The sequence below is a fragment of the Lepus europaeus genome, chromosome 14 (genome assembly GCF_033115175.1).
Source record: "Lepus europaeus isolate LE1 chromosome 14, mLepTim1.pri, whole genome shotgun sequence".
Lineage (NCBI taxonomy): Eukaryota > Metazoa > Chordata > Mammalia > Lagomorpha > Leporidae > Lepus > Lepus europaeus.
In genome coordinates this window covers 50,066,843-50,086,768 of record NC_084840.1, presented here as the reverse complement: position 1 = coordinate 50,086,768, position 19,926 = coordinate 50,066,843, and the positions used below count along the sequence as shown (strand labels likewise).

Below are 19,926 nucleotides of genomic sequence, written 5' to 3'. Positions count from 1 at the left end.
ACCCAAGCATCAAGTGCTGTGCCAAGTGCTTGCCTCAGCTGTTCTTAATGACTGCGGATGCATACCCGAAAAGAAATTGCTAAAAAAAAAAAAATCTTCTCTTTGGCTAAACAACAAGACCTGGCCTATGGTTCAGAAGGAATAATCAGAGCATGAAAATGAAGCACATTACATTAATCTTGGCCTCTAGAAAATAAGAATTCATTTTTTCAGTGTTTTATTTATTTTAAAACTCAAAACAACAAATTCCAGCTTAGGTTTTTTTTTATTTTTTTTTTAAAGATTTCTTTCTTTCTTTGAAAGGCAGAATCACAGAGAGGCAGAGGCAGAAAGAGAGGTCTTCCATCCATTGGTTCACTCCGCAGACGGCCACAATGGCCAGAGCTGAACCAGTCCAAAGCCAGGAGCCAGGAGCTTCTTTCAGGTCTCCCATGCGGGTGCAGGGGCCCAAGCACTTGGGCCATCCTCCACTGCCTTCCCAGGCCATAGCAGAGAGCTGGACTGGAAGAGGAGCAACCAGGACTTAAACTGGCACCCATATGGGATGCCGGCGCTGCAGGTAGCAGTTTTACCTGCTATGCCAGAGCACTGCCCCCCAGCTTAGGTTTTCTTGGAGACTAATATTTGCATCTTGGAGATTCAAACCACAAATGTTGCTTAAGACTTCTCTGTATATCACTGCTAAAAACATCAAACCACCATCTTCTACACCTCATAAAGGGTTATTTTTTATTCTTAAGATTGTAGACTTACTAGACAGCCTGTATTTGAGTATACATGTGGAGCATGCTACACACAGAAAACAACTGTTTCCAAAGTAGCCTTTGTTCAGGAACTGCTCACAAATATTTCTCCTGATTGCCAGATCATTGCTGTAATAGGTTGACTAATATAGAAATGTAAAACAGAAAATGGGTTCAAGCAAGCACTGTATATTAGTGGCTTAAGTGGCTTATTCCCATGGGAGAGCACTCAGAATCACTTTGTCCTGTGGGCTCTGAGGCAATGAGAACGAATTCTAGTCATCAACTGATCTACCTCTCTGACACACAGTCTGGCACAGATACTGAATTCATTCTGTCAAATTCTGTCATCTTTCAGGGGCTAGACATAATTCATGGGTTAGCATCTTAGCTCTCTTCTGTTGATGAACAGAGGACTTCAGTTTGTAGGACTGCCAATTCCAGCGTCTTCTCCAAGGGAAAACTAAGTTAATTGTGTTTTATAAGTTTTCATTTTACAAAAGTGTTCAGAAGTCAGCTTGAGTTGTGATATATTCGTCTCTGATATAGTCTTCAAATTCTCTCCTTTTTCACCCTGTCACTGGAAGAGAATCTAATGGATGGAAGAGCTTCCTTAACCATTTGTTTTTTACTTCTTTACATGTAGATGTTAAGATAATCACCGAAATTTTATCCAGAAGTTGCCTAAAGACTTCCCTCTTATTTTTGGTAAGTGTTTCAGTCTGTTCATGAAGTTTCTCCCTCTTATCTAACAGAGAGCTACATCTACATTCCCAGGGATCTTTTTGGAGATCAAGCCATGCCACGTCTGAGGGACATCCCTTAGTAACCCTGAGAGTAATGCAGAAGGGTTGTTCAAGAAAGTTCCAGAGTATCTCCTGAGGTCAGAATATGTCCAGGCTTGCATCTAATAATGCTTTTTAAAATGTGGATATATAATCCATATCCCATTCATTTAAATGTGTAATTCAACATATTTGAATATATTCATGGAGTTGTGCAACCAACACCATAATCTAATTAGCATATTTTCATGACCCTGAAAGGAAACCCCATATCTATTAGCAGTTACTCTCCGTCCCATCCACAGCCATGGACAACCTTTAATCTTTCTACCCATTCTGTATATTTCATATAAATGGAATTACTTAATAAGGGATCTTTTGTGACTGTTTTTTTTAACTTAACAATGTTATCAAGGTTCATCTATATCCATCAGTTTGCATCCCTTTTTATTGCCAAATAAAATCTTATTGTATTAATATGCCATGATTTGTCCACATATCAGTTGATGAATCTTTTGATTATTTCTACATTATGAATAGTGCTATGAATATTCATGTACAAGTTTTTTTTATAGTCATGTTTCTTTTTTAAAGATTTCTGTATTTATTTTGAAAGTCAGAGAGAGAGAGAGATCTTTTATCTGCTAGTTCACTTCCCAGATGGCTGCAAAAGCCAGTGCTGGGCTAGGCTGAAGCCAGCAGCCAGAAGCTTCATCCAGGCCTCCCATGTGCGTGGTGGGGGCCCAAATACGTGGTCCATCTTCCACTGCTTTTCCCAGTCTGGGAAAAGGGAGTTGGGTCAAAAGTGGAGCAGCTGGGAGTTGAACCAACTCCCATATGAGATGAAGGCATTGCAGGCAATGAGTTTACCCACTATACTATAATGCCAGCCCCTATACATGTATTCAGTTCTCTTGGTTATAGGTCTAAGAATAGAATTGCTAACCCATACAGTAACTCCATGTTTAACTCTAGAGGCACTGGTAGTCTGTTTTCCAAGGCTGCATACATTTTACATTCTCATCAGCAATGGGGCTTCCATTTCTCCACATCTTCCCAACGTTTATTATTTCCCTAATTATAGCCATGGTAGTGGAAGTGATGTACAATACCACTGTGGTTTTGATTTGTATTTCCTTGGTGATTAACTGACTTGAGAATGTTTTCATGTGCTAGCTGCCCATTTGTTGCAAATGGGCAAACAAACAAAACAAAACAAAACAAAAAACTGTTGATACATCCAAAACTGCTATCCTGAAACTGTATGTTTTTCAGTGCTAAGGCAATTGTTTTGATATGCTTAATTTTTTTTTGCACTTTGCAATACACCAGGCTCATTTTCTGATAGTTTACTCAAGTACTGTACATACAAATGGTTCAACTTGGCTTTGAGCTGCCCATTGTTAAGCCTCAACTCAACAAAACACATGGAGACTTTGAAAATCCTTCAGAATGATGCTACAGTTAAGATTTTGCTAAAGCACCTGTTTTTTCTAATTCCTTGAGCTACCCATTTCCTTGAGTGATCATCATCCAGACTGTATCCTCTTTGGCGGCACTTTTTGGTTTTTTTTTAATTCTTCTCTTGCCCAGTCCTTCAGGTATTTGTGATCAGAATCATTTGGAACCTGCCAAGCCCCTTGAAAAATCCTTTTGTAGAGAAAACTTGTTGCTTTCTCCTGAACTGCCTTAGTGTTAAGAGTCACTGGAGTAGAGTGGGACATGGCCACGGCCACCAGACAGAACATCCTGCCGGAGACAGGGCCTTAGGTTAAATGAGGTAATTTGGGTGGACCCTAATCTAATATGACAGGTACCCTCAAAGGAAGAGGAAATCAGGACACAGACACAGAGAGAAAACCTTGTGAAGACACAGAGAGGGGTGGCCTCTGTGAGTCAACACGAGAGGCCTCACAGGAGCCCCACTGACACCTTGATCCTGGACTTCTAGAATCCAGAACTATCCGACAATGACTTTCTGTTGCTCAAGTCACCAGTTCCTAGCATTTTATTATGATAGCCCTGGGAGACTAATGCTTCTCATATCTGTGAGACATTGAAAATATCATGGCTTCAATGCCCTGTTAGTGGGTGTTTGGAACAGCACCTAAGCCACTGTTGGGGGTGCCTGCATGTGAATCCTGATTCCAGTTTCCTGCTGCACCCTGGGAGGCAGCACATGATAGCTCAAATACTTTAGTCCTGGCCACCCATGTGAGAGACCTGGATTGAATTCCCAGCTCCTGATTTTGGCCTGGCCCAGGTGTCGCTGTTAAGGACATTTGGGGAGTGAAACATTGGATGGCTCTTTCTCTGTCAGTCTCTGTCTCTCTCTGACTCCCAAATAAAATAAAAAAGAAAATTTTTTAATGCTCCATGGCTGATGTCTGCACTTTTAACTTGTTTGGAAAAATGGTTTTTATAGGCTGATTAAGAATTCAAGAGGGTCAGTGCTATAGCACAGCAGGTTAAGTCACTGCTTGTAGTGCTGGCATCCCATATAGGTACCGGTTCATGTCCCAGCTGCTCCACTTCCAATCCAGCTCCCTGATACTGTTCCTGGAAAAGCAGCAGAAGATGGCCCAAGTACTTGGGCTCCTGCACCCAGACAGGATGAAGCTCCTGGCTCTTAGCTTTGGCCTGGTCCAGCCCTGGCCAATGTAGCCATTTGGGGATTGAACCAGTGGGAGAACTCTCTCTATGTATCTATCTCTATATCTCTCTATATATATCCCTCTGTAACTCTGCCTTTCAAATAAAAAAATAAATCTTAAAAAAAAAGAATTTAAAGGTCCTCAACTCCTTTTATCCATCCAGTATTGGAATGCTTTATGGACGGGTCCCTTGTCTGCAGAAGTAGTTCCTCTCCATGTGCGCATTCACACAGCAGCACACATGTGCGCTCTCCCCCTGCTATGGACAGAGCTCCCTGATGCCAGAGACTGTGCCTCATTGATCCTGTGTTGGGTTCACAGGTGCTTAGTCAATACATTACTTAGTGCACGACACATTTATATTTTGATGCCTTGGTTACATGGGCGTATTTAGATACAAAGGCACCATACACAGATACTACATGGGGCCCTATGGCCAAGTCGCCATGTAGAGTGGTAGATCCCATCTTTCTATGTCTCCATTATATGATTCTCTCTAATTGTCTTTGGATAAGACTCCTTTTCCATATCAGATGTCACATATGTTGGACACGTATTTGAATGTGAAATTTTAGCATCCAAGGTCATACAGTAGGACACATTAGCCTTCTAATGTTCATCACTGTAAAATACTTGCCACATGATGTTTCCTTTCTTTTTGCTACTTGAAATATTTCGCAAACTGTCTACACTGGATGTGCCTCCAATGCCAGAACTGTGCTCACCTGGATCTGCTGCAGGATGTTCTTGAGCTGAACGAGAAACTCCTTTGCTTCTTTCGCCTTATCTGAAACTCCATTTAAGGCCTGAGATAGTTGTGCCTGAAAGAGATGTCACATATTAAAAACAGGAAGTAGGCACTAAAGGCACACAATTTGCACTCTATCAGAACAGCTTGTAGGAGGGGATGGAACTGATCCCACACATAAACAGTCCTGCCACTGACTCCTGGTCCCTCCAATAGATGCTGAGGTTTCCAGCAGCAGCAGGTAAGTATTTACTGGCCTATCTCGACTCCAACACTGGTTAGTGGTGAGGAGCACTCCCTGATTAATTGATGCCAACAGTCCTGCCCCTGATGTACACAGAGCCCAGAGGAAGACAGACAGAGCCCTTAGCTCTACCTGGCCCTTCTATTCCTGCAGTTGCTCTATCTCTCATCAGTCAGTGCTTCCAAACATTCCAGACTCCAGGATAAGCACTTTCCATTCCATCTACATAGTTGCCTTTTGGCCTGGGGTCAGGATGTGCAGGAAGAGGCCTGTGAACTGAATATCCCAAGGCATGGTATAGAAGGAGACGCAAGCTCCTAGTGCCAGTCCTTTGAGCCCTTGGGACCCCTCAGAGAAGTGTGTCACCCCTAGAGGGGACTGATGAAGCCTGAGTGCCAGCTGCTGGGTACAAAGCTGTCCCTGCAGGATGAGCTCCAGCCTATGACCTTTGGCATCATGATTCTAACCACATTCACATGGTCAAAACTGGCCTTTATAGCCTAGCTATTGAGTAGAATGGTGACTTTGATTTTTAACATGACTCACATGACTGATTTTTTTTTTGTTTAAATTTTTTTTTTCTATTTGAGAGATAGAGGGGAGAAAGAGAGGGAGGAAGAGAGGAGGGGGAGTGAGAGAGGAGAGAGAGAATGTGAATGAATTCCTGTCTGCTGATTCACTCCTCAAATGCCCACAACTGGGGCTGAGGGGAAAACTAAGTTGGGAACTGGGAACTCAATCCAGGTCTCCCACTTGGTTGGCAGGAACCCAATTACTGAGGCCATCACTGCTGCCTCAAAGGGTCTGGATCAGCAAGACAGTGAAATCAGGACCCAGAGGAGGGCAATGAACCAGAACTCTCCCAAATGGGATGCAGGCCTCTTAACCACCAGATGCGTGCCCTTGACTCTTATTTTTCAAAGTAAAAACCTGAAGGTAGAACAAAACAGAACCAGAAAAGTCGGGATCTCCCTTTCCCTACACCACTTTCTTCAGGTCTCTGCTCAGACGTCACCTTGTCAGTGAGGTCCTCACAACCCTGTAAATCAGCCCTTTCCACTCCCCTGGCATCTTTCTTCTCAATCACATCCTCATCGTCTGGCCCAGAGCATTTGTTTACTGTCTCCTGTCCCTAGAATGTAAGTCACCTAGGACAGGGACTTTGCCTGCATGGTCACAGCCATATCCCGGCACTGGAAGAGCACCTGGCACATCGTAGCACCAAATAAATATCTGTTGAATGAATGAGTCAATAAATGTGATTTTTAAAAAAAAATACAATAAGCTTTTAAAAATTATTTATTTGAAAGGCAAAGTGAAGGGGGAAGGGAGAGTTACAGAGAGATCAATGTTCCATCCACTGGTTCACTCTTCAAAAAGCTGCAACAGCCAGGGCTAGGCCAGGATGAAGCCAGGAGCCCCAATCTCCATCTCAGTTTCCCACGTGAGTGTCAGGGACCTAAGTACTTGGACCATATTCTGCCTTCCCAAATGCATCAGCAGGACGCTGGATTGGAAGGGAAGTAGCCGGGACTTGAACTGATCCTGCATCTCAAATGGCAGCTTGACCCACTGTGCAACTCCTGCTGCTGAGTGTGATTCTTAAACCACACCAGTGGCTCTCCAAGTGTAGTCCCAGGACCAACAGCAGCAGCAGCCCTCTCTGGCTCTACCTCAGATCTGCTGACACAAGCTGGGGTGAAGCCCAGGAATCCGTATTTTAACAAAGCCCTGCAGGGGTTCTGATGCAGTTTGAAAGCCACCAGACTGTACCAATGCAGCCTCAGCTGAACATCTCTGGAAGAGATGGCCAATAAAGCTATGGGGTAGATGAGAAGACACAGGGAGATATGTGGAAGGAGAAGCAAGAACCCTTGGGACTGAAGAGCACCAACAGTCAAGGTAAGGTCAAGGTTTGGGCTCTGTCCTGCTCAAAGAGAGCTAGGAACTCCACACTGAGGCTTTTCCTTACTCCTTGGGCTTTGCCATCCCCATCCCTACCTCAGCTAGCATAGGCTCCTTCCTTCCATTGCTCACTCAGGGTGGACCTTCATCTATCGCCAGTTTCATGCAATAAGACATCCAATAGGACTTAAAGCCACAACAACAGAGTTCTATGTCCTGCTCCATTCAATATGGTAGCCACTAGCCACGAGTGGCTCCTGAGCACTGCAATGGCGGCTAATGTGACTGAGGGGGTGATACTTAATTTAGGTTTCAATTACCACATGTGACCAGAAGAGAGCACAGGCCATTACACCCATCCTCTGAGGGGTACAGGGCAGTGAGACAACTCAACCCATCCCAAGATACTTTTGCTTGAAAGGAAACTGAGCTGTCAGGCTTACTCACAGGCCCTGAGGAGCATCTTTAATCACAGGGATTTTCAAAGTGAAGTTTTCCAGTGTTTGGAAAAGAATAGCAGCCCTATCCCCACTGAAGCTGGGCCTGGTCCTTTCTGTGTCAGTCAGCGCTGCTGCTATAACAGAATACCACAGTGTCTTAAACAAGGAACATTTACTTCTCACACTTCTAGAGGCTGGAAGTCTGAGTTGAGTGTGTCAGCATGGCTTAGCTCCTGGTGAGGGCCCTATTCCTGGTTAGGTCCTCACATGGCCTTTCCTTGGTACATGCATGCAGACAGATCTCTGCTCTCTCTTCCTCTTTTTGTAAGTGTGGGGAAATTAGTTACACGAGGCAATTCAAAGATGGCACCGAGAGGAAGTAAGGTGGGTGGAACTCAAACTTGTTTACCACCAAAGCTGATTGGCTGCGCAACATCAAGGGGATGACAACAACTGATAGCAAGTGTATAGACATATGGCTAGTCCCATAGAAATCGCCCCATAAAATGACCTTTTAAGTGATTGGTTGGTCCTTATGCCCTGCCCCAATGACTCTGCAGCTTTGTTCTATAAAAGGCTCTGTTACGTGCGAAATAAATGAATCCCTGCTTGACTTGGCTCACCGCTGTGTCTGATTGTCTCTGGGATTGGGAGGCTGAGGAACGGGCAAGAGGCACTTACCTTTCCTCAGGCCCAGTCCATCCTTGTACGGGTGGATAAGACCCTGCAGTAAGGGCATTAATCATGGGGCCTCCACCCTCATGACCTCATCTAAATCTAATTACCTCCTAATGGCCTCACCTCCTAATAGCATGTTGAGGATTAGAGCTTCAACATAAGAGTTTTGGGGGCACACAAACATTCGGTCCATTGCATCTCCCTAAGAGGGGGTGTACAATTCACTGATTTCTATATGTCTTGATGGCCTTTTTCTTTTGTCTCTATTCCTAGCCAATAGTGCAATACAAAAGAGGTGCTCAAAAAAATACTCCTTGGCTAAATAAAAAGCAAAACGAGAACTTGCCTAGAGCTGCATGCTGAATGGGATAGATCCCAGTAGATCCATCACCCTGCCTTCATCTTCCCTGAGTAGGAGACAATCTTGCCTCTACTTAAGAGGCTGGGTAAGTGAGGGGCACGTGCCATCTGTCCAACACCAGGGGCCAACGTGGTTCTGCCCAGCCAACATTGGCCTCCTGGCAGCCCAACCCTCCCCACAGCCTGCTGACCTGCTTCCTCCTTGGAGAAAAGACAAGGAGCTTAGCAAAGGACCCAATAAGAGAGTGGTTTTGAAGGAGATCTGTGACCTCAGGCAGATGCCCGGTTGAAAGGAGAAACGTCTAATAGCTTGGTGGACACTGCTTCTGGCCACCAGGCTCTCCACCTGGATTCCCTTCTGTTGCCTCATTAGACCCATCTGGAGAGGTCTTTTGAGTACGACTGATTGTACCAGGGCCAACAATGTGTTCAGCCGCCTGAGGTCTCCTGTGCCCTGATTTGCTGGCCTTGATGGGCAGTGTGAAGGCCAGGTACTGTTGAGAGATGTCCTATCAAGTCCACAATGGCCCTCACCTCCACCCCAGATCCTACCCATGTGAAATGGTCTCTGTTCTGTAGTGTTAGGATTACCCAGGAAAGTACAGGATGTTAAAGACAAAGAAACTTAAAATGATAATATCCATATTCTCTCATTTTACACACAAGGAAGCTGAGTTTCTAGTAAAATGTGTATCTAGGAAAGTTCCATTGGATGGGCAAAATCACTCTGCTTTTCAAATAAATTTTAAATAAATTTTTTAAAAAGTGAGAAGCATTTTTAAAATGTTTACCTGTAAAGGAGCAGTGAAGTACAAACATGCAGATTAGCATGCCTGCTGACAGCTAACACTCAGAAAGGGTTGTAGACACTTTCCTTTCACTTAAAGGGTATCTGTGACCTTGTCCAAGATCACATAGCTCCTAAAAGCCATTCTTCTTTGAATCTGAAAGTGCTAGAGACTGTGGTACATGACTGTCCAAACTATTGCTTGAAGGGCACAGAGAAGTAAGACCCTTGATAATACATTGTCTAGCTATTTGAGTGCAGTTAACAGCACTCACTAATGTTTGAAGAAACATTTATCATCCATGATATTCTCCTTTTGGGCACTATAACCTGTACTGCTAAACTAGAATAGGCAAGGCTCCCAACAGAATCACAGCCCCCACAAATGGCAGGTCTTAGGACCTGGTGGAGACTGTGTCCAAGTACTTGATGACCGCTGCTTAAAGATTACTCCAGGTAAGTGAATTCTGCCTATCCAAATAATCTCCTGGTCACATCATTTCTCCACTCCACAATGTCCTCCCCTCCCCACAGAGCCAAGGTCCAGCTACTTAGCTCAGGACCCAAAGCTCTTTATGTTCCTGCCCTCTCCAGCATTACCTCCCAGCCTCTCCATGTGGTCTCCACCCTTCACTCTGGATCCATCAGACAGCCCCATTCTGTCCTCCTCCCTGCCTTGGTTTTTGCTGTCCTTTCTGCCTTGGATGGTCTCCCTCTACTGCTTTGCCCATTGTTGTCTGTTATCATCCCATTGATCTCAAATGCCCCCTCCCCTTGAAGCTTTTGTTGCTCTCCCCAAATGAAGTATGTCCTTTGAACTCCCGGAACAAGGTCTGGCTTCAAGACACATCCCGCTGTCCTTACAGAACTGGTCCGGAGAGCTGCATCAGCTCCCTGTCCTGTGCCCTGACGCCAAACCCACAGGCACTGCCTTGAGCAACTCCATATACCATGCAGTAAGCAGCGTGGGGCCTGACACATGGAATGTGTTCCATAAATACTTGTGTCAGAGAATTGATTTAGCTCTAGATTTTGTTTAATTCCCTCGAGCTATTCAGTTCTCAATCCTCTCACACACCTGGCATAAATGAAATGGCCATGTGGTCATTCCCCACCCACTGTTTCTGGGGCACAAAGAGCCGCATGGTGCTGGGCACCGGCAGTCTGATCCTACCCTGTGCACTGACATGCTTTTCACCACCTCTGGGATTTAACTATTTCCAGGTTAACCGCTACTGTTGATCTGGCCCAAGTGTAGTCACACTAGATAGAACTTCCAAAGCCCCCTACTCCCTGTCTCTGTCTGAACACTGGAGGGTCCCCCCACAGGCCCTGCTGAGTACCCTGCCAACAGTTGCAAGAACCCTGCTCCAGCCAGCAAAGACCAATTTGTTTTCTAGTTTTCTCTGAACTGCCAGCCTTGGGCTCCAAGAGCCTGGTAATATGACAGCTTAAATCAGATCTTGGAGCTGTGGGGCTGAGCCTTGATTGCCCTTATGATTAAAGCAGATGTGGCAACAGTCCTGAGCCTAGAAGGCAAAGTAGGAAACCGCAGAGTCCTTGAAGACAACCTATGGGGACAGAAAATGAGGCAGGGACATGAAAGTCCTGGGGGCAAGGAAAGAATAGGACCAAGCAGGGCCTGAGAGGGAAACTTGGAACAGACCCCTCCCCCATGAGGTAGTGGCAGCCATGCCTCCTGGATTCCCAAACCCACACAGGTGTCCCCCTTCCCAGTTAGCTCCCAGGTTCCAGTTCCCATCTCTAAGGGACAAGGTGTAGAGACTTTGCTCCCTGTGGTACAAGAAATTGTCCTGAGAGGAATGGTGGAGAAGGGTGGGCCCCTGAACAGGAGTCCATAGAGGGAGAGATCAGCTTAGTGTTTGCTGAGGGATGCATCGAGGGGGGCAGGCCCCTGCCTGGTTGGCCTGAGGGTTACAGGCTACAGGGATCTCTGCCAGAAGAAAGGGTCTTTGGTAGACCTGGGAGCCGGGATTGACCCAGGCAGCCTCTCTCTTCAGTGGCTGCTCAGAGTTGGGGATCCCATGAAGCAAAGCAGCTCAGAAGATGAGCCTCTGTCCACTGGCTCCCTGTGTTAGAGTTACAGAGCTGATAAAGACGAGAGATGAATTTGAATGGTGCTTGTTATATGCTGATCCAATAGTCTGTTCAACACAGCAAAGCAGCTTCCAACCTCCTGAACCTCTACAGGGAGGCCACTGCCATAGCTCTGTCAACACAGAAGAATCCATTATCTCTGAAGACACTACCACCTTTCACTGCCCCCATCCAGGGCTGGTGCAAAGTAAGATAATATTCTGAGAGGATCGACCTTTCCTTAAGTCCCCAGACCCATTCTGTCATGGATTCTAATGGTATACATTGATCCTGGACTTAAAACATGTATCTCCCAATAAACCCATCATTCGTTGAAAATACCATGAGTCCAAAATGCATTTAGGGGCGGCGCCGTGGCTCACTTGGTTAATCCTCTGCCTGTGGCGCCGGCATCCCATATGGGCACTGGGTTCTAGTCTCAGTTGCTCCTCTTCTAGTCCAGCTCTCTGCTGTGGCCCAGGAAGGCAGTGGAGGGTGGCCCAGGTGCTTGGGCCCTGCACCCACATGGGAGACCAGGAAGAAGCACCTGGCTCCTGGCTTTGGATCGGTGTAGTTCTGGCCATAGTGGCCATTTTGGGGGGTGAACCAACAGAAGGAAGACCTTTCTCTCTGTCCTTCTCTCACTGTCTAACTCATCTGTCAAATAAATTTTAAAAAATGCATTTAATACACCTAACTTGCCAAACATCATAGCTTAACTTAGTCCACCTTAAACATGCTCAGAGCACTTATGTGAATCTACATTTGGGCAAATCACCTAACACAAAGCCTTTTTTATAATAAAGTGTTGAATATTAAACTCAAAATTTGAAGTGTGGATATTGCATGCATACCACTTTTGCACTATTATAAAGTTGAGAAATTGTTAAGTCCAAGTATTGTAGGTCAGGACCATCTATTAGTTTGCTACCACTGCTCTAACAAGTCACCATAAACTCATCAGCCTAAAACAACATAAGCTTGTTATCTTACAGTTCCTAGGCCATCAGTCTAAAGAGAGTCTCCCAGAGCTGAGTCAGCAGAGCTGATTCCTTCTGGAGGCACCAAGGGAGAATCTGCCTCCAGGTAAGGGGGTTTCTGGAGGTCACCTGCTTTCTTTAGTTTGTGGTTCTTTCCTCACATCACTCAATCCTTGCTGCTATGGTCTAAATGACTGGTGTCCCCCTCAAATTCTTTTTTTTTTTAAGATTTTGTTTATTTATTTGAGAGAGTACAAACAGTGAGAGGGAGAGACAGAGACAAAGGTCTTCCATCTGCTTGTTCACTTCCCAAATGGCCACAACAGCTGGAGTTGAGCTGATCCAAAACCAGGAGCCAAAAGCTGCTTCCGGGTCTCCCCTGCGGGTGTAGGGGCCCAAGGACTTGGGTCATCTTCTGCTTTCTAGGCCATATCGGAGAGCTGGATGGGAACTGGAGCAGCCGGGAACTGGTGCTCAAATGGGATGCTGGTGCCACAGGCGGAGGATTAATCTACTGAGCCACAGTGCTGGCCTCTCAAATCTTACGTTGAATCTTGACTCCCAAGGTAATGGTATTAGGAGGTGGAGTCTTTAGGGATGATTAGGTCATTAGCATGCAGCCCTCATAAATGAAATTGATGCCTTATAAAACAGGCTCCAGAGGCCAGTGTTACGGTGCAGTGAGCTAGGTTGCCACCTGCTGTGCTGGCATCCCATATTGGAGCACCAATCTAGCTCCCTCCTAATGCACTTGGGAAGGCAGCAATAGAAGCTCAAGTACTTGAGTCCCTGCTCTCCATATTGGAGACCCAAATGAAGCTCCAGGTTTCTGGCTTCAGCCCAGACTAGCCTCGGCCATTGCAGTCATTTGAGCCATTTGGGGAGCAAGCCAGTATATAGAAGATTTCTTGATCTCTCTCTCTCTCTCTCTCTCTCTCTCTCTGTGTGTGCCTTTCAAATAAATAAATGAATCTTTAAAAGAGAGAGAGAGAGAGAGCGAGAGCTCAGAGAGCCCCTTCACTCCTTCTACCATGTAAGGACACAGGAAGAAGGTACTATCTATATATTAGGAAACCAGAGGTCCCCGCCAGATGCTGAATCTGCTAGTGCCTTGACCTTGGACTTCCAGTCTCCAGAACTGTGAGAAATACATTTCTGTAGTTTTTGTGCCACACAGTCGATGGCATTTTGTTATAGCAGCCTACATGGACTGAGATATCTTGCTCCCATCCTCACATCTACTGCCTTTTTTTTTTGACAGGCAGAGTGGACAGTGAGAGAGAGACAGAGAGACAGAGAGAAAGGTCTTCCTTTACCATTGGTTCACCCTCCAATGGCCGCCGTGGCCGGCGCTTTGCGGCCGGCACACCGTGCTGATCCGAAGGCAGGAGCCAGGTGCTTCTCCTGGTCTCCCATGCGGGTGCAGGGCCACAAGCACTTGGACCATCCTCCACTGCACTCCCGGGCCACAGCAGAGAGCTGCCTGGAAGAGGGGCAACTGGGACAGAATCCAGTGCCCCGACCGGGACTAGAACCCGGTGTGCCAGCGCCGCTAGGCGGAGGATTAGCCTGTTGAGCCACGGCGCCAGCCTCACATCTACTGCTAACTCTGATCCTGCTGCCTCTTGTGTTGACTCCGCTGAGAGACCCAGCATCATTTCCTTACCTCAAGATCTTTAACTTCACCAATCTGCAAAGTTCCCTTTTCTATGTTAGGGAACATTCCTGGGTCCCAGGGATTAGAATGTGGACATTCTTGGAGGTCATCATTTAGCCTATCACACTTGGCAATTGAATTTACCCTTTTTTAAAGCTCATTTCACGTGTGGTCATTAAACTGTTCAATGCCTGCTGTTTCAGAAGACCACATGCTCAATGAAGTCATGTGGGATTTATTCAGTGGGTGTCACCTCTAAGCTCAGAGCCCAGCAACTGGCATGGTCCTCCCCATATATGGTGCCTAGTTGAAGATCTATTTTGTGAGATATATCCTCACTTGTCCACTCAAAGGATGGACTTGGATTCAAGAAGTGCAGTGAAAGTGAGACTTTATTAACAATCTTGCAAGAATGGGTGTCTGGCAGGCAGGCACACCCAGTGAAGCCACAGCAAACAATTTATTTTCTAGCATGCAGGTCCCTCTCCCATTTCCTCATTCGCTGAGTACTATGGGGTTACAATCTTCCCAGACATCACCTAAGTATTATTTCCATCTGCTTTAGTTTTGCTAAGTTAACCACCTCTAACATTCTATTTGCTCAACATCCTCCTTGCTTTGGCACTTTCCAGGTGCATGTACTGTGTGGATTCTAACTTAGCTGTTATGCTAACTAGCTACTTGTAGCTTTCCACACATCTGCAAGCTATTATTAATAGTTAACAATTAATGGTTTATATAAGCTGGTTGTGAATAATTTTCTACTCACAGCTGAATACCTTACTTTGAAAATGAACTCCCAGCCGGTGCCGCGGCTCACTAGGCTAATCCTCCGCCTTGCGGCGCCGGCACACCGGGTTCTAGTCCCGGTCGGGGCACCGATCCTGTCCCGGTTGCCCCTCTTCCAGGCCAGCTCTCTGCTGTGGCCAGGGAGTGCAGTGGAGGATGGCCCAAGTCCTTGGGCCCTGCACCCCATGGGAGACCAGGAGAAGCACCTGGCTCCTGCCATCGGAACAGCGTGGTGCGCCGGCCGCAGCACGCTACCGCGGCGGCCATTGGAGGGTGAACCAACGGCAAAAGGAAGACCTTTCTCTCTGTCTCTCTCTCACTGTCCACTCTGCCTGTCAAAAAAAAAAAAAAAAAAAAAAAAGAAAATGAACTCCCTAGGCCGGCGCCGTGGCTCATTTGGTTAATCCTCCGCCTGCGGTGCCAGCATCCCATATGGGCTCCGGGTTCTAGTCCCGGTGGCTCCTCTTCCAGTCCAGCTCTCTGCTGTGGCCCAGGAAGGCAGTGGAGGATGGCCCAAGTGCTTGGGCACCTGCACCTGCATGGGAGACCAGGAGGAAGCACCTGGCTCCTGGCTTCGGCTCAGCATAGTTCCGGCCATAGCGGCCATTGGGGGGTGAACCAACAGAAGGAAGACCTTTCTCTCCGTCTCTCTCTCTCACTGTCTAACTCTATCTGTCAAATAAATTTAATAAAAAAAGAAGAAGAAAATGAACTCCCCACAGTTTCTACTTCAACTGACAGCTGGGGTTATGAATTAGTTATCAAGACGAGATCCACCCACAGAACCAACATCTACCAACAAAGCTCCACCTGCAGAGGGCAGGATGGTGGATCTTCTGAAAGTGATGGCATTCTTATTCCACAGGGTCAAACTCTGGCTACCTGAACCCAGCCGCAAGCTGGAGTTAGTGGCCTCTGGGATAAGATCAGCAGCAACTGGGGACTGCCTATCAAGAGCAACAGCACTACCAATTGACAAATCACTAAGCACTAAGCTCTTTGCAAGCCTAATTCAGTTGATCCTTTACAACCTATCAGGGAGATGCTGTGTCATCCCCATTTTACAGGAGAGGGGACCCAGGCTTAGAGAACTGAAATAATCTGCTCAAGGTAACACAGCTAGTAAGTGGTGGAGCCAAGACTCAAACGCAGGTTTTCTGGAATCCAAAGCTCATGCTCTTTACACTCAGTTACACTGCCCTGTACATACTCAACTAATATGGGTGGAGGACAAGGCTGTTTTCCCATCAAAATCCCTCAGATTTATGGCCAGGACAGTCCTCCGTCTTCTAGCTGCATCATTGCTTCCCAACAGAGCCCTGTCCCTGGCGTTCTGCACGCTCAGCAGGCTGCCTGAGTGCCAACAGTGGCTTTGTCAGATCTGGGCTCCACTCTCTGCCCCTCTAAGATTTCAAATGTGCAGCTGCCTAGGGAATCGCTACCACAGTCACTTCGCCATCATTGACAAAGCAATGCTGCTGTCATCCTGGGCTATGAGCCAGGGCGGCAGTGAAGCCCAGAAGCCCTCGCCATGGGAGAAAGAGACACTGATCAACACTCCCTCCCTGCTCTACCCGACACAGAGAAGGGTGTAGGGGGAAGAAAGGAGGACCAAGAGTACCTTGGACATCAGTGTAGCCCCACTGAACATGGGTCCTAATACAGCTGAGGGTGGGAGGGACAATACACAGTCGGATTGTAGTTCTTAGAAAGATGTAAGTGTTCAGGTTCACTAGCCACCAGGGAAATGCAACTAGAAACCACAATGAGGTTTCACCTCACCTGTTAGAAATGGTATCATTCAAAAATCAAAAAATAGGGGCCGCTGCTGGTTAATGCCCTGGCCTGAAGCACCAGCATCCCATATGGGGCCGGTTCAAGACCCAGCTGCTCCACTTCCTACCCAGCTCTCTGCTATGTCCTAGGAAAGCAGTAGAAGATGGCCCAATTCCTTGGGCACCTGCACCCACGTGGGAGACCTGGAAGAAGCTCCTGGCTCCTGGCTCCTGGCTTCAGATCAGCACAACTCTAGCCGTTGTGGCAAATTGGGGAATGAACCAGCAGATAGAAGTCCTCTCTCTCTCTCTCTCTCTGCCTATCCTCTCCTCTCTGTGTACCTCTGACTTTCAAATAAATAATAAAAAATCAAAATAACAAATGCTGGTGAGTATGTGGTGAAAAAGGCACCCTAATGAATTGTTGGTGGGAATGTAAACTAGTACAACCACTATGAAAGACAGTATAGAGATTCCTAAAAAGTTTGAAAATAAAATTACCATATGACAAAGCCATCTCACTCCCGAGAATTTACCTGGAGGAAATGAAATCAGCAAATGAAAGCATTATTTGTACCCCCAGGTTTATAACAGTTCAGTTCACAAGAGCTAAGATATGGAATCAACCCAGATGTCCATCAACTGATGACTGGATAAATAAAATGTGGTAAATACACATCTTGAATAATGCCCACCCATAAAAAAAGACGAAACCCTGATATTGCAAGAAAATGGATAAAACTGGAGACCATTATGCTTAGTGAAATAAGTCAGACCCAAAAAGACAGATATATGTTTTCTCTGACTTGTGGTAGCTAATATATAAAGTATAAAACAAACCAAAAAACCAGAATGTGTAAGAGTGAAACTGACATCTTATGATTTGCTAATCATTTATAGCCCTTGGCTATATTCCTGTGGGACAGCGGTTTTTCTACTTTTCAGTTGTCAAACACTATATATGGTGGACTATTATGCCTATGATTATAAAGTAAATTCAAAGTATGTTATTGCAAAAATTAAAAAGAAAGGAAGGAGGAGGGAGGGAGGAAAGGAGGGGAGTGGTCTTATGTTCTTTGGCAGCCTGAGCAAGACCTCTCCATCACCACCACCACCACCCAAACTTCCACCAGAGGCCTCCACAGTGTTGAGCCTGGAAAAGCTATGTGGCATCACCTGGGCCAGCCTTAACAGCAGGTGTTTGGGGTTGACTGTGTACCTGAATATCATATGCTGAATTCCTCACGATAGGACTATTCTTTTTTTTTTTTTTTTTTTTTTTTGACAGGCAGAGTGGACAGTGAGAGAGAGAGACAGAGAGAAAGGTCTTCCTTTGCCGTTGGTTCACCCTCCAATGGCCGCCGCGGCCGGTGTGCTGCAGCTGGTGCACCGTGCTGATCTGAAGGCAGGAGCCAGGTGCTTCTCCTGGTCTCCCATGGGGTGCAGGGCCCAAGCACTTGGGCCATCCTCCACTGCACTATAGCAGAGAGCTGCCTGGAAGAGGGGCAACCGGGACAGAATCCGGTGCCCCAACCGGGACTAGAACCCGGTGTGCTGGCGCCGCTAGGTGGAGGATTAGCCTGTTGAGCCACAGCGCTGGCCAGGACTATTCTTGAAGATAGGGTCAGACCTCTCCAAAACAGGATGGCGTAGGAATGGCGGGATGGAGTGGGGAGACCCCTTTCTCAAAGCGGGATTCAGATGAAGACTCTTTACTACTGAGAAGAGCAGAGGATGGCCAGGAATGAAGACAGTGGAACCACAAGCTGGCCTACTGGACTCAGAATTCTCCAGACACTCCAATATCAGGTGTCTTCCCCTCTTCATGGCCTTCCGTGAATAGGGATCAGGATACACAGTCCACAGGTTTAAGTGACAGCATGCATGGAAAGCCCTGGGTTCGAGACTATACTGAATTTAATGAGGCTCCGGTGAAGCTGCCTGACACAACTGTGGGGACTGTTGTTTCCCTGCTGTTAATCATCCACTTGTCCTTCTTACCAGTATCCAGAATTTTCTTTGAAATATTGCCTTTTCCCTACAGCCTGGTAGTGCTGAAATCAGGGCCCCAGGACCATTGCCTGCACCCAGACAAGGGACAGGCCATGGCCCCATCTAGGCCAGCAGGATGCCACCTGCCAGTGCTTGGATGTGGCATATCCCACACAGTTCATGTGTTGGAAGCTTCATCCCCAGTGTGATGATGTGAGAGGTGGTGGAGTCTTCTAGAGATGGGGACTAGTAGAGGTGCTAGGTCATTGGAGGTGCTGCCCTCAAAAGGAACTAAAGTAGTCCTGGGGGCTGGTGCTGTGGCATAGTGGGTAAAGCTGCCACCTGCAGTGTTGGTGTCCCATATGGGCACTGGTTTGAGTCCCGGCTGCTCCACTTCTGATCCAGCTCTCTGCTATGGCCTGGGAAAGCAGTAGAAGATGGCCCAAGTCCTTGGGCCCCTGCACCTGCATGGGAGACCCAGAAGAAGCTCCTGGCTCCTGGGTTTGGATCAGCGCAGCTCTGGCCGTTGTGGCCAATTGGGGAGTGAACCAGCGGATGGAAGACCTCTCTCTCTCTCTGCCTCTCCTTCTCTCTGTGTAACTCTGGCTTTCAAATAAATAAATCTTTAAAAAAATAAATAAACTAACCTTGGTTAGTTTTCAAGGGCAGGTTGTTACAGAAAGAGCAAGACTGGGCCAGCGCTGCAGCTCACTAGGCTAATCCTCTGCCTGCAGTGCCGGCACCTTGGGTTCTAGTCCCAGTTGGGGTGCCGGTTTTGTCCTGGTTGCTCCTTTTCCAGTCCAGCTCTCTGCTGTGGCCCGGGAAGGCAGTGGAGGATGGCCCAAGTGCTTGGGCCCTGCACCCACATGGGAGACCAGGAGGAAGCTCCTGGCTCCTGGCTTCGGACTGGCACAGCGCCAGCCCTGGCGGCCACTTGGGGGGTGAACCAATGGAAAAGGAAGACCTTTCTCTCTGTCTCTCTCTCTGTCTCTCTCACTGTCTAACTCTGCCTGTCAAAAAAATAAATTAATTAAAAAAAAGAGCAAGACTGCTTCCTCCCGAGTTGCTGGCTCCCTGTCTCACCACAAGACCCCTCTCACACATTCATATGCTGTGACGTCAGCCACCAGAGGCCAAACTAATAGGGCCTCCCAATCTGAACTTTCAGCCTCCAAAACTGTGAGTGGAACAAACCCATTTTATTTATATATTACCCAGCTTCAGGTATTTTGTTATAGCAATGGAAAACAGACCAATACACCACCTCCTTGGAATTAAAAATTGAGCAAAAG

General features: G+C 46.8%; 1 protein-coding gene across 3 annotated transcripts in view; it reads right to left on the bottom strand.

Moving 5' to 3' along the window:
• Positions 1 to 19,926, bottom strand: part of TRIM67 (tripartite motif containing 67) — a 48,306-nt gene that overhangs the window by 14,956 nt on the left and 13,424 nt on the right. For all 3 annotated transcript variants that reach the window (XM_062211372.1, XM_062211374.1, XM_062211375.1), the window contains one exon: positions 4,908 to 5,003. In XM_062211372.1, the coding sequence (XP_062067356.1) occupies positions 4,908 to 5,003 (96 nt within the window). The remainder of the gene's footprint in view (positions 1 to 4,907; positions 5,004 to 19,926) is intronic.